The 15750-nt window shown below is 39.6% G+C and overlaps 1 protein-coding gene across 2 annotated transcripts in view; it reads left to right on the plus strand.

The window, feature by feature from the left end:
• The window catches only part of LOC141565000 (uncharacterized), a 76934-nt gene that overhangs the window by 55805 nt on the left and 5379 nt on the right, over positions 1-15750 (plus strand). Inside the window, exons 2-4 of one of the 2 annotated variants that reach the window (XM_074307952.1) lie at positions 8404-8554; positions 10969-11095; positions 12046-12114. In XM_074307952.1, coding sequence (XP_074164053.1) covers positions 8522-8554; positions 10969-11095; positions 12046-12114 — 229 coding nt within the window. In that variant the 5' untranslated portion in view covers positions 8404-8521. The remainder of the gene's footprint in view (positions 1-8403; positions 8555-10968; positions 11096-12045; positions 12115-15750) is intronic. The other variant, XM_074307951.1, reaches the window with a different exon arrangement.

Genomic DNA, 15750 nt, shown 5'->3' on the forward strand with positions numbered 1-15750 from the left:
TGCAAAAATTTTATGCATAGGTAATTTTCTAGCATTGACAATTGCAAAACCTTTTGTTTCACCTTTTCCTCTCCTTCCCCCCCCCTTTCCTCCAGATGTCATGTTGACCAGTACATGTTAAATATATTAAAGTATAAGTTAAATACAATATATGTATACATGTCCAAACAGTTATTTTGCTGTACAAAAAGAATCGGACTTTGCAACAGTGTACAATTAGCCTGTGAAGGAAATAAAAAATGTAGGCAGACAAAAACAGAGGGATTGGGAATTCTATGTTGTGGTTCATAGTCAACTCCCAGAATTCTTTCACTGGGTGTAGCTGGTTCACCTCATTACTGCTCTATTGGAACTAGTTTGGTTCATCTCATTGTTGAAAAGCGCCTCATCCATCAGAATTGATCATCATATAGTATTATTGTTGAAGTGTATAATGATCTCCTGGTTCTGCTCATTCACTCAGCAGCAGTTCATGTAAGTCTCTCCAGGCCTTTCTGAAATCATCCTGTTGATCATTTCTTACAGAACAATAATATTCATATACCACAATTTATTCAGCCATTCTCCAATTGATGGGCATTACTCAGTTTCCAGTTTCTGGCCACTACAAAGAGGACTGCCACAAACCTTCTTACACATATAGGTCCCTTTCCATTCTTTAAAGTCTCTTTGGGATATAAGCTCAGTAGTAATATTGCTGGATCAAAGGGTATGCACAGTATGAGAATTCTTTGAGCATAGTTGCAAATTGCTCTCCAGAATAGCTGGATGTATTCACAATTCCACCAACAATGTATCAGTGTCCCAATTTTCTCACATCCCCTCCAACAGTCTGCATTATTTTTCCCTGTTATTCTAGCCAATCTGACAAGTAAGTAGTGGTATCTCAGAGTTGCTTTAATTTACATTTCTCTGATAAACAATGACTTGGATCATCTTTTCATATGGCTACAAATAGTTTCAATTTCTTCATCTGATAATGGTCTGTTCATATGGTTTGATCATTTATCAATTAGAGAATGGTTTGATTTCTTATAAATTCGAGTCCATTCTCTATATATTTTGGAAATGAGGTCTTTATCAGAACCTTAATTGTAAAATTGTTTTCCCAGTTTATGACTTCCCTTCTAATCTTGTCTGCATTAGTTTTGTTTGTACAAAACCTTTTTAATTTGATATAATCAAATTTTTCGATTTTGTGATCCATAATGACCTCTAATTCTTCTTTGGTTATAAATTCCTTCCTATTCCACAGGTCTGAGAGGTAAACTATCCTATGCTCTTCTAATTTATTCATAATCTTATTCTTTAGGCCTAGGTCATGAACCCATTTTGACCTGATCTTGGTGCATGGTGTTAAGTATGAGTCAATGTCAAGTTTCTGCCCCATTAATTTCCAATTTTCCCAGCAATTTTTGTCAAACAGTGAATTCTTATCCTAAAAGCTGGAGTCTTTGGGTTCTTCACACACTACATTATTGAAGGTATTATCTGCTTTTTCCTTTGAACCTAACTTATTCCACTGATCACCTAGTCTATTTCTTAGCCAATTCATATGGTTTTATTAACCTCTGCTTCATAATATAATTTTAGATCTGCTACAGCTAGGCCACCTCCATTTGATTTTTTTTTGTTTGTTTGTTTTTAATTAATTACCTTGAAATTCTTGACCTTTTGTTTTTCCATATGAACTTTGTTGTTATTTTTTCTAGGTCATTAAAATAGTTTTTTGGGAGTCTGATTGGTATAGCACTAAATAAATAGATTAGTTTAGGTATTATTGTCATCTGTATTATATTTGCTTGCCCAATCCAAGAGCATTTAATATTTTTCCAATTGGTTAGATCTGACTTTATTTGTGTGGAAAGTGTTTTGTAGTTTTGCTCATCTACCTTCTGATTTTCCCTTGGCAGATAGATTCCTAAATATTTTATACAATTAATAGTTACTTTAAATGGAATTACTCTTTGTAGTTGTAACTGTTGGATTTTGTTAGTGATATATTACAATGCTGATGATTCATGTGGGTTTATTTTATATCCTGCAACTTTGCTGAAGGTGTGGATTATTTCTAATAGCTTTTTAGTAGAATCTCTGGGCAAAACCGAATCTCTTGTTGTACAGGAAGAATTTTCTACAATTTTTCTTTTTTATTAATTTTTTTTTTTATTTTGCTTTATTTTTTAAAATAATTTTATACTTATAACTTCTTTTTGACAGTACATAAGCATGGGTAATTTTTTACAACATTATCCCTTGCACTCACTTCTTTTCCAAATTTTCCTCTCCCTCCCTCCATCCCTTCCCCTAGATGGCAAGCAGTCTCTTAGATGTTAAATATATTATAGAATATCCTAGATACAATATGTGTATGCAGAACCAAATTTCTTGTTGAAGTGGAAGAATTGGATTCAGTAGGCAAAAATAACCTGGGGAGAAAAACAAAAAAGCAAATAGTTTACACTCGTTTCCCAGTGTTCCTCCCTTGGGTGTAGCTGATTCTGTCCATCATTGATCAATTGGAACTGAATTAGATCTTCTTTTTGTTGAAGGTAAACACTTCCATCAGAATACATACTCCTATAGTATTGTTGTTGATGTATATAATGATCTCCTGGTTCTGCTCATTTCAGTCAACATCAGTTCATGTAAGTCTTTCCAAACCACTCTGTATTCATCCTGCTGGTCATTTCTTACAGAACAATAATATTCCATAACATTCATATACCACAATTTACCCAATCATTTTCCAACTGATGGGCATCCATTCATTTTCCATTTTCTAGCCACCACAAAAAGGACTGCCACAAACATTTTGGCACATACAGGTCCCTTTCCCTTCTTTAGTATTTCTTTGGGATATAATCCCAGTAGTAGCACTGGTGGGCTATGTTTGATAACTTTTTGGGCATAATTCCAGATTGCTCTCCAGAATGGTTGTATTCTTTCACAACTCCACCAACAATGTATCAATTTCTCAGTTTTCCCATTGCCCCTCCAATTCTCCAGTTTTTCTAATGAGATTTTTCAAATTCTTTTCTCTTTTTTTCTTTTCCAATTTTATTAAAGCTTTTTATTACAAAACATATGCATGGGTAATTTTTCAGCATTGACCCTTGCAAAACTTTCTGATCCAAGTTTTTTTTCTCCTTCCCCTGCCCCCTCCCCTAGATGGCAGGTGGTCCAATACATGGCAAATCTGTTTATATGTTAAATCCAATATCTACATATGTATATTTATATAGTTATCTTGCTGCACAAGAAAAAAAATTGAGTATAGAAGGTAAGAAAGAAAAATATCTGAGAATGAAAACAAAATTCAAGTAAGCATCAAAAGGAGCAAAGATAGTTTGTTTTTGTTCTTTGTATTTTTTTTGCTTAGGCAATTGGAGTTAATTGACTTGCCCAGGTCACACAGCTAGGAAGTGTTAAGTGTCTGAGACCAGATTTGAACTCAGCTCCTCCTGACTTCAGCGCTTTCCACTGTGCCATCTAGCTGCCGCTAAAATTTTTTTTTGAAAGTGTTAAAAATTGTCTTTACATATAATTGGGAAAAAAGTAATATTGAACATTAAAAAAAATTTTTGACATCAATCAACCTCAACCTCAAGCCCTTTTGTTCCAAACTGTCTTTTGAAAATCTTGAACCAGTTGTCTGATTTGAGATGTCTTCTTCTTGTTCTTGTTCTTGTTCTTGTTCTTGTTCTTGTTCTTGTTCTTGTTCTTCTTCTTGTTCTTCTTCTTCTTCTTCTTCTTTGTTTTTTTTTTTTTTTTTAGATTTCTTCTCTTTTCTTTTATAATAACTTTTTTTTTTTGACAGTACATATGCATGGGTAATTTTTTACAACCTTATCCCTTGCACTCACTTCTGTTCTGAATTTTCCCCTCCTTCCTTCCACCCCTTCCCCTTGACGGCAGGCATCTCCTACATGTTAAATATGTTATAGTATATCCTAGATACAATATATGTGTGCAGAACCAAATTTCTTCTTGCACAGGAAGAATTGGATTCAGAAGGTAAAATAACCTGGGAAGAAAAACAAAAATGCAAAGAGTTTACACTTATTTCCCAGCGTTTCTTCTCTGGGTGTAGCTGATTCTGTCCATCATTGATCAATTTGAACTGAATTAGATCTTCTCTTTATTGAAGATAACCACTTCCATCAGAATACATCCTCATACAGTACTGTATGATCTCCTGGTTCTGCTCATTTCTCTGATTTGAGATGTCTTACAATGACAATTATTTGAAAGGCAAAAATGCTGGTTTCTCCCCAAGTTCCTTCTGGTTGATTTTCTTATAAAAGCTGTTTTAGTTTTATGAAGAGAAAGTGGGACTTTCTTTTATTTCTAATTTTCTCTCCTATATTAGGTAACTTAGGTCAAAAATCAATCCAGAATTTTTTTTACTGGTAAAAATTTTTTTTTTTTGTAAATACATACAAAGATCGTTTTCAACATTCACCATTGACAAACCCTGTATTCCAAAGTTTTCTCCCTCTAAATCACAGCATTAATAGCTAACCTTCATCTAATATCACTTATTGTCCAAGTGATACACAAATAATATTTCTTCTTTACAACAACCATGGCAAGTAGGAGGTACTATTAGTATTCTAAGTGTATGGAAAAGTAACAGAAGAAAACAGAGGGACAGTGACTTGCCTAGTGTCACCAAGGTGAAAAATTTCTGAGTGGTTTTCAACTCAAGTCTTCCTGACTCTGGGCAGTATGCTTTGTCCATTGTCCCTCTTGAGTGGTGGGAAATAACTTAGTACCATAATGGAAGCTTGAAATAAGGGAGATAAGTGGATCAGAGACTTTTCAGCTAAAGTTCTAGCCAGTCATCTGGGAGTGAAATGAATGGAAGTTTAGGTGGGCTGAAGGAGTGGGATTCAGGCCACGTCAGTGGTCAGTTACTGCCTGTTGATCCCATTTCCTTTTCCCACTCAATTTTTGTCTAAAGATAAGGAGGGGTAGGAACAATGAGGAGTATCAAAGGATATCATTGAGAAAATTAGAATTTTCATAATAAAATGTACATGAGGTGATAGACGATTAATACAGAGGAGGGCAGCACAATGCATTGGAAAGTAGAACCCGATATTCTGTAAAAGAAACACCCTTGACAAAAGATTCACATGGCCTGCAAGTGAAAAGATCAAAGTTCTGTAATACCTTTTGGAGATTGGCCCCTAAACTTTACTGTATTTCTTCTAACCCAATGCCAGTCAGTAGATCTATAAACTCGAAAGTCTTATGACCCATATATGTAACATGAAATTTCCCAATGGATTTTTGTTACTGTGAAGATCTAGAGGGGCTAGCTAGGTGGTGCAGTGGACAGAGGACCAGCCCCGAAGTAGGAGGACCTCAGTTCAAATCTGGTCTCCTACACTTAACATTTCTTAGCTGTGTGACCTCAGGCAAGTCATTTAACCACAATTGGCTCAGGGCACAAAAAGATCTATAAAGAAAAGATGATGCCCATATGGTGGTAAATATGTCAACAGTGATGATCTAGAAATACAATGAAAGGTTAAGGAGACATAAATAGTTTCAGGGGCTAGAGCTCATGGAATGCTGACCATAAAGCCTGACCCCACCCCATCCCCATTCCCACAAGCTGGCTTGGGATTTCTGGGCAAGATTCTGTGTGGTCCCCACAGTTTTCCTTCCCCTATTCCTGCAGGTGAGGCTGAATTTTAACTTCCCTCCAATTCTGAGATGAGAAGAGTTGAGCAAACAGAGACTTGAGCTATATTAATCTTGCTAACAATCCCCATAACTGAGGTGTTTCAGGAATATTTTTTTGGTCGCAGTTTTAAAATAGTTCACAGAAGAAACGTGTCAGACATTCTACACAGAGACATAGGCCAAGACAAAATGACATGAAAGAGGACTGGCCCATCTTTGTCAAAAGCTACCCTATAGCACTTCTGCCTTCTCTGGCATCCCAGGTGAGAGACCCCAAATGTTGGGGGGCTCAGACTGGTGTCACAAAGTATCTCAACAGAATTTACAGCCTTGACCCCATCTCCTAGCCCAGGGGAAAGCTTTATTGCAATAGTAACACCATTACAAAGCTGGCTGAAACTCCAAGGAAATTCTACAGAGAAACAGAAGCAAGGAGATAAAATGATCCAACTTTCAAACATGGATAGCCTATTTTATAGCCTAGGGGAAGGGCTACGGAGTAGTCTCTGGTACTTGGTTTTTGCTGACCAGATCATTAGTCAGCAGTGAATTGAAGGGTGGTCCCTGGGTTTTGATTATCACAAACCACTTCAGTGAGCAAACAACTGAGGAGTGCATCTGAATTTTGGTTTCTACTGACAAGATTATCAGTCAACAGTGAACTGGGAAATAGTCCAGGATCCTTCATTCTTTCTTTACTCAGTTTCCATGAGGTGAAAATTCTTGAGGAAATATGTTTTACATTATTGCACCTATAAAACCTTTGTAACTTGGTTATCATCTTAAGGTGAAAGGAAGTAAAAAGGGGAGGGAGAGAATATGGAACGGAAAAAAATGTTAAAAATTGTATTTACATATAATTGGGAAATAAAGTACTATTTGATATAAAAATGAGGTCAGTAAATCTTATTTGGATTATATTTTGTCTTTGTTGACATAAGGTAATTCATGTCATTTATAGCACTGAATAGATATTAATATCACAGGTTAAGATGATCAGTAAAGAGAAATAAGACTTTAGAGATATTTAAAATGTAAACTACATGATACTTTTATGTTCTCTGATATCTAATCTATGGCAAAATTATGAATATCTAAAAGGGATCCATTTAATGCCACACTTCATGTCACTAGTTGATATATGATTTTATTTCTTAAAATCTTTCATCTGTAGTATTAAAAAGTACAGAAATACATGCTATGTAAGATATCAGAAGGAAATATTTTATGTTTTTGTGTGATTGAGGTTGATAACCTCAATCTCCTCTGTTCCAAATGTCTTTTCCACATACCAAACTAGTTCTCTAATTTGAGATGTCTTATGATTACCCTTTAAGACTGAACTCATTTTCTTGTCTTTGTCTCTTCCTTCTTCCTGATAAGGGCCCCACTACCCTCTCCTTCCCTCAGGCTCACAACCTAGATGTCCTCCATGAATTGTATTTCTTATTCCCACTTACTTCATGTCAACCCTGCGACATCTCTGCCATCCATCTTTTCTGTTTCAACCTTCTTTGTGTAGATCTTTATCACCTCACCCTTGGAGTGTCCTCCTCATCTGTCAGAAAAATTTCCAGGTCTGGCTACTTAACGAATTCTTGGCTCCTACTTATTTGTCAGGTTCCCAAACACTTCACAAATATCTAATGTTGCCATCTTCCTCAAACTTATCATACAGTTATATTTGCCCAAAGGCAGGCTTTCCCCATAGTAACCCAGAAGTCCCACTTTCAGCCCCCGTCCTGGACCCGGATGTCCTAACTCTGCCTCCAGCTCCTGTTTTCTGTGTGGCTTCAGACATGATTTCTTAGGAGGTTGCACAGGTTCTTCCTTTCTGCCTCCAGGAGCTCTCCTTGGTTGCAAGAACTGAATCTGTTTCCTGTGCCAACTTCTCTGGACCCGCACATCTTGGGCTCCTTCCCCGGCATGTGGCTCACTGTTTGCATATTCCCTTTCAGGATTCTAAGCCTACAATCTACCCAAGAGTCTTGGGAACCTTCCCCCATCTTCTTCTTAATTTCAGGACTCAGCCATCCCTGTTTTTCCTGGTTCAACTACCCACCTAAATCACTTCTGGACACTTAAATTTCTTCTTTTTTACCCAGGCTTCCCAGCTCCCTGCCCCTTCCCCTGACATGGTGGTCCTGGTCGCTGAATCCCAAACTAAATTGCTTCCCAGAGAGCCCTTACCTCCTTATTTTATCTGTCAGTCAGTTTATTGTCTAGGTAATATGTCTGTTGGGGAGAAGAGATGCTGGGAGGACCAAGTATTACAGGCAAGGATATTTCTGACTCAGGAGACATTGAGATTCTACACACTCTCATCCCATCTGGGGCCTTAAATCCCTCCTCCCTCTTGGGTCTTTAGGAAGGTGGGGGAGAGGAAGGGAGTCTTAAGAGTAGGAGTAAGAGAAGGTAAGCTCATCTTCAAGTTTACACCATTCCACCCCAGTTTTCTTATTCCCTGTCCCTTCTATATAAACTCCTGACTGCCCCATGGCCAATAGTCCTGGGGACTTTTCCCTCCCAGACTTGTTGTTTTTGACTGGGTAAAGGAAAAGATTCTTGGCTTCATTTCTTTCATTTCTTCCCCAACTTTAATCACTCAATGGGTGTTGCCTCTCTGTTGGTTGGGGTCTGTGCCCTAGGGCAAGGCTAGGGGCTTAGTAACTTCCATGGAACCTCATCCTCTGTAATTTCCTGTAGGCTAGCCCCCTGTCCAGGAAAAGAAGGGAAGGACATCTGTTCATTTATACGCATCCCCTCCCAACAGCCTGCAGAGGACCAAGGGCTGGCCCAAGCAGGGAGCCTGGAGCCAGAGCGAATGTCCCCTAAGAGCTGCAGACCCCCACCCCAGGTGAGTGTATTCTGCCCACACATAAGGGCAATATCAGCCCAAGAGGTCTTTTTCATAGATCTGGAGGATGGTCTATGAGGCTGGTCATCTCTCTTATCATTGGATCCTTACTTTACAAAAAGAGTTAAGAAAATGAATGCAGTAATAACAACACTGCCCTCCTCTCTGCTGTGTTTTGGACTGATTCACTGTCCCTTTGGCAGGACAGGACAGGAATGAACTAACTCCCTTCTCTTAGTTGCTACCCTGACAAGTTTGTTTAAATTTTCCCTCAATATAGGTCACTGAAAAGGATGACCACTTCACTCATTAGTGTCTGTCCTGTGGGTACACACACACACACACACACACACACACACACACACACACCCCTTCTAGCCACTCTGTGTCCTGTGACCAAGTTTCCTCCTGTAGTCACCAAGTTTCCTCAAACCCTTGACCCTAAGTATTGTCTGGAGCAGAACCCTGGAAGCTTCCCTAGCTCTTGCCCTTTCCCTGGTTGGGAGCTGACCAGAAATTATCCCCCTGCTGCCTCAGACCATACAGACCTTCCCAAATTTCTCTGAATCCCTTCTCTTTACCATTTTTGTGGTTATTCTTGTAATTTTTTTTTTTTTTTTTTTTTTTTTTTTTTTTTTTTTTGCCAAAGAATTTGGAGTCAAATGCCTTCACCAGGGTTACACCGCTAGCAATTATTAAAGGTCTGAGGTAGGATTTGAACTCAGGTTGTCCTGACTTCAGGGCCATTGCTCTATCCATTGTCCTATTTAACGTCCTCTAGTATAATTAGTTTTTAACCTTAAATACAAAATAAGAGAAGGGAAAAAAAAATTCAGGGAACCAGCAGAACAGAAGAGTAGATTTGATAAAACAAACCTACATAATGAAGGTTACAAATGGATCAGGCATTGTCCAAAGTTTCTTTTCTTCTTGGTGGGTTTTCTTATATTCCATTTCATTTTCTTTTATCTCTTATTCCCTCCCACCGAGGCTACTGACTGCCAGGCCATACATACCCATTTTCCCCCAATAGACATGGAGACCAGCCAATGTTTCTTTATTGGTAATCTAAGCAGGGATTAGCAGGAAGCAAGAGCAATGCATGTCTCTGCGACTCTCTCTGCATATCTGAATCTCTCTACATCTCTGCTTCTCTCTACTTCTCTCTGCGTCCTTATTCCTATGGACTTCAAGCTGGTTATTTACATTTACTCTCCTCTGGGAATACCCCTTGTGTAGCCCACTCAGCACTGCTCATGTGAATCCACAGAAGGGAGACAACCTGCAGTTAGTGCTGCCTCCTCAGAAAAGATCCAGCAAGAGGACACCCCCCTCGCCTTCTCAAGGAAACACCTGTAAGACACAACCTCCTGCCTCAGAGCCCAAGCCCCTTGTACCTCCTGGGCCCACCCTACCAGCTGACATGGCATACATGGCAATTCCCAGAAGGAAAGTCCCTGACAAGACCCCTCAGCTGCAGTTAGGCACTTCTGGAATCACTCCATCATGCTCAGCTCATACTTAGCCTTTCTCTCCCTTTACCATTGCTTGGGTCAAAGCAACAGGCATTTAGAAAGGGAAGAGGCTCTGTGGGAATATAGAGGAGATGCAAAGGAGGAAAAATCAGTCCCTGCCCTCAAGAAGTTTCAGTTCTAACATGGAAGACAACATGTCAGCAGCTGTGTCCTCACCAGCTGTGTACAGTGTTAGGTGGGAGGCCTTTGCATGGCTGTGCTTCCAAGTGTTCTCATCCAGGATGTGACCTTTGGGTAAATCCCTTCTCTCTCCTTCAATTTGCTTTTGTAAGTTGATAACCACTGGGCGAGATCCATTAAGAAGTGTGTGATTTTGAAATTTGGAAGGCAAAATCTTACAAAAATGAATGTTGCAAACTATCCGTACTTGCATTTGGAAAAGTACACATTATTGGGAGGAAGGATAGTGTTTTCATCTGGATAAAACTTAATTTCTGACATTTGGAAATTCACAGGATCTTTTTTTCTCTTCAGCCATCATGGAAATGTTTCAGCTCTACAATGCATAATACTAGCTAGCTTCACACAAGCACTTCATTCCATTTTCTTAACATAGCACTGTCTGATTTCATCTCCAAAAGTCCTTATCTCTCTCTGATAGAACCCATAACTTTCCCCATTGCACAGGCAGTAGTACCATTCCCTAGTAAGATATTTCTCAATTTTATTTCAGTTGAAAACATTAAATGTGTTTCTCTATATTCCACTGGTCTTTGGGGGAACTTTGCTTTCAGTGCTGGTTCTGAACCCTAAAAGGCTGTCACCTTTGGGCAGATCCCTCCTCCATGCTTCAGGTCCCTTCGGTAAAGTGAGGAGCATTGGATCACGTCAGTTATCAAGCTTGCTTCCACTGATATCCTCTGTGTGTTGGTGCTTTAGGAGTTGGTGACCTTCAAGGATGTGGCTGTGCACTTCAGCCCGGAGGAGTGGGGTCTGTTGGACCCAGATCAGAAAGAGCTGCACAAGGAGGTCATGCTGGAGAATGCCGAGAACTTGCTCTTCCTGGGTAAGGAGCACTTCCCTTGGAACTCTGGGAATGGCATCAACAGGGGTGTCACCATCCCCTCCTTGGGGTGCAGAGTTTCAGGCTTTTATCAGTTTTTAGAAAGGCCCAAGGGCTGCCTCTTGTCCCTAAGAAACTGGGTCCTCCTAATCTTCCATGAGTGGTCTTTACATTTTAGAATAGCAACCCTGCAGTTGTATCTGTGAACCTTCTGAAAACTGTCCTGCCCCTTTTCACTGAACATGAGATAGGAGAAGGAACCCCTATCCTAGGGGAAACCCCTTTATGTTTGCAATGATCTTTTGGGTAAAAAAATAAATTTTTACCTCAATGCCCCTGGTGTAATTTATATTTCCAGCATGGCAAGTGGGCCTTTGTTCCTCCTATCTACACCCCCTAAAGGCCTGCACAGATACTGGGAGAGAAAGAGAAGGGAGGGGCTCTTTTCATACATATGCTGGGATCCAGGCCTTGTGCTAAGAGTTCCCTATATGTGCATTATTGCCCTTGGATCTCTATCAAAACCCTTTGTTTTGGCTTCCATCTTTATCCCCAATTTCAGGTCTGGAGGCTGAAGCAAACAGATGAAATTACTTGCCCAGAGTGGCACAGCCAGGATGTGTCTAAATCCAAATTTGAACTAGAGGCTTCCTGACTGCAGGCCTGGTGCTCCCTTCTCTGTGCTACCAGCTGCTTCTCATGTCTAGAAAATGGAGGTTGTGGGACGTGTCCACCCTGCTGTGAAGGAGGCAGCAAAATCAGGATCTTCTGCTTCCAGGCTGCTTCCATGGCCTCTTTTCCCCTCTGCCCCCTTTCCCTGGCAATAAGCGCCCTGAAAACCATCTTTGAGTTTTCCTTGGAACCACCCAGTGGGCCTCACACCCCAGCCCTGTTCCAGTGAGGAATAAATGACAAGTTTCAAGGCTCAAACTCACTATCTTCCTCCCTCCCAGGACTTCCAGTTCCCAGAGAAGATTTCTTTTCCCATGTGGAGAGAGGAGGCCTGAGGAACTCCTGTCCTGGTGAGTGAGTTGCAAGCTGGAGTGCAGGCTGCTATCCCAGGAGGCTTCTTCATGTGATGGGCATGGGGGTGGAAAAACTGGCTTGGAATCCCTTTTCAGACTCTTGTGGTAGTGAGATCCTGAGCACCTCACTGAACCTCTGAACCTCAGTCTCTTTATCTATAATATGAAGGGGTTGGACTCCATGGCTTTTCAGTTCCCTTCCAATGAAGAATCAATGAATCTAGCGGAAGTCTTTATTGGAAATTTGGGGCCCTCCAACTATCTCCAACCAAAGAAAGAGAACTTGGGCTAATATGACTTTTCTTAGACCTTCCTTAAGCCAAAAAGCATTTATTTTTACTCTTTTGATATTTATTTAAAACTAAAAACAAAATAGAAAAATACAGAAAAGAATAATTTATTTTAAATTTTATTTATAATTTTTTTGACAATATATATGTATGAGTAATTTTTTTTTCTATAACATTATCCCTTGTATTCACTTTTCCAGATTATCCCCTCCCTCCCTCTACTCCCTCCCCTAGATGACAGCAATCCCATACATTTTACATGTGTTACAATATAACCTAGATACAATATATGTGTGTAAATACCATTTTCTTGTTGCACAATAAGCATTAGATTCCGAAGGTACATGTAACCTGGGCAGACAGATATTAGTGCTAACAATTTACATTCACTTCCCAGTGTTCCTTCTCTGGGTGTAGTTGTTTCTGTCCATCATTGATCAACTGGAAGTGAGTTGGATCTTCTTTATGTTGAAGATATCCACTTCCATCAGAATCCATCTTCATACAGCATTGAAGTGTACAGCAATCTTCTGGTTCTATTCATTTCACTCAGCATCAGTTGATGTAAGTCTCTCCAAGCCTCTCTGTATTCCTCCTGCCTGTCATTTCTTACAGAGCAATAATATTCCATAACCTTCATATACCATAATTTACCCAACCATTCTCCAATTGATGGACATCCATTCATCTTCCAGTTTCTAGCCACTAGAAAAAGAGCTGCCACAAATATTTTGGCACATACAGGTCTCTTTCCCCTCCTCAGTATTTCTTTGGGATATAACCCCAATAGTAGCAATGCTGGATCAAAGGGTATGCACAGATTGATAATTTTTTTTTATTATATATATATATTTTTATAATATTATCCCTTGTATTCATTTTTCCAAATTACCTCCCCTCCCTCTATTCCCTCCCCCCGATGACAGGCAATCCCATACATTTTACATGTGTTACAATATAGTCTAGGTACAATACATGTGTGTGAATATCATTTTCTTGTTGCACAATAAACATTAGAATCCGAAGGTACATGCAACCTGGGCAGACAGATATTAGTGCTAACAATTTACATTCACTTCCCAGTGTTACTTCTCTGGGTGTAGTTATTTCTGTCCATCATTGATCAACTGGAAGTGAGTTGGCTCTTCTTTATGTTGAAGATTTCCACTTCCATCAGAATACATCCTCATACAGTATTGTTGTTGAAGTGTACAGTGATCTTCTGGTTTTGCTCATTTCACTCAGCATCAGTTGGTTTAAGTCTCAACAGGCCTCTCTGTATTCCTCCTGCCTGTCATTTCTTACAGAGCAATAATATTCCATAACCTTCATATACCACAATTTACCCAACCATTCTCCAACTGATGGACATCCATTCATCTTCCAGTTTCTAGCTACAACAAAAAGAGCTGCCACAAACATTTTGGCACATATATGTCTCTTTCAGCTCTTTAGTATTTCTTTGGGATATAATCCCAGTAGTAGCGCTGCTGGGTCAAAGGGTATGCACAGTTTGATAACTTTTTCTGCATAATTCCAAATTGCTCTCCAGAATGGCTGGAGTCTTTCACAACTCCACCAACAATGCATTAGTGTACCAGTTTTCCCACATCCCCTCCAACATTCATCATTATTTGTTCCTGTCATCTTAGCCAATCTGACAGGTGTGTAGTGGATCTCAGAGTTGTTTAAATTTGCATTTGTCTGGTCAGTAGTGATTTGGAACACTCTTTCATATGAATGGATACAATTTCAATTTCATCATCTGAGAATTGTCTTGAACTAGAGAATTTTTAAGTGCCGACTTCACACCTAGTAAGGATTCTAACAATTTCCAAAATATATAATTGACTCTAATTTATAGGAAATCAAGCCATTCTCCAATTGATAAATGGTCAAAGGATATGAACAGACAATTCTCAGATAATGAAATTGAAACTATTTCCACTCATATGAAAGAGTATTCCAAATCACTGTTGATCACAGAAGTGCAAATTAAGAGAATTCTGAGATACCACTTCACGCCTGTCAGATTGGCTAAGATGACAGGAACAAATAATGATGAATGTTGGAGGGGATGTGGGAAAACTGGTACACTAATGCATTGTTGGTGGAGTTGTGAAAGACTCCAACCATTCTGGAGAGCAATCTGGAATTATGCAGAAAAAGTTATCAAACTGTGCATACCCTTTGACCCAGCAGCACTACTACTGGGCTTATATCCCAAGGAAATAGTAAAGAAGGGAAAGGGACCTGTGTGTGCCAAAATGTTTGTGGCAGCCCTTTTTGTAGTAGCTAGTAACTGAAAAATGAATGTATGCCCATTACTTTTCAATATAGTACTAGAAACACTAGCCTCGTCAATGAGAGCCGAGAAAGAGACTCAAGGAATTAGAAAAGAATAATTTTTAAAAATGTTTCCTGTTCACCAGAACATAAGGGAGGATTCAAAATCTCTAATAATAAATTTCCATAAGCCATAAGTTATTATATTCAGAACAGTCCATTTCTTTTTGGTTTCCTGTAGTTTTTCATTTGTTCTCTGCTGTGCACTTTTTACTTTATTCTTTCCTCCCCTTTCATCCTCTACTAACTTCCTCATGCAGGCTACAGTTAAGCACAGATAGATAGGACAAGCAACAACCTCTGAGCCAAGCTGGTCACAAGCTGAAATCAATTAGTTGGAAGACTCCCTTCCTGCATCCTTCCCTCCCTTCTTCCCGGTGCTTTCTTTCCCCTCTCTTCTTCCTTCCTTGCTGGTTTCCTTTCTTCTTTCCTTCCTTCCCTCTGTCCACCTAGGATATTGTATACCCCTGTTAGGATTACAAGGTGAGAACTCAGGTTGTCTGGACAGTGACAAGGTGAGAATTCAGGTTGTCTTGACAGTTCTCTGTCTCAGACCTTTGGTTTGGCATTTAAAGGGAGTTTACACCTTAGGAATTCTAAGAGGAGCAAGTTCATTGGTGGAAATATTTCCCCACGCCCCACTGAGTTCTCACCTGCCTATTCTCTGGGAGGATAAAAGAAGGGCAGCATTGGGTCTGAGAGAATCGACTCTGGGATAGAATTTTGATGCCAGGCAGGCTGAAAGGAGACCAGTCTGATTTGAGGAAGGACAAGAGTTGAAGGAGATTCAGAGCTCCCAAGAAACCTGCACACAGAGGAAAAGATTTTACAGATCTCCTCCCAGAGAAGGATTATAATTGAGCAGAAGACCATTCCCTCACAATTCAAGAACATTACATATCCCTATCTCTTAATGATCTTAGAAGCATCCTCCCTCCCCCTTTCTTTACCACTGAACCATCTGTGAATAGATTTCTTTCTTCCTCCCTTTCTTCCT

Source organism: Sminthopsis crassicaudata, chromosome 3 (assembly GCF_048593235.1).
Source record: "Sminthopsis crassicaudata isolate SCR6 chromosome 3, ASM4859323v1, whole genome shotgun sequence".
In the NCBI taxonomy this organism is placed as follows: domain Eukaryota; kingdom Metazoa; phylum Chordata; class Mammalia; order Dasyuromorphia; family Dasyuridae; genus Sminthopsis; species Sminthopsis crassicaudata.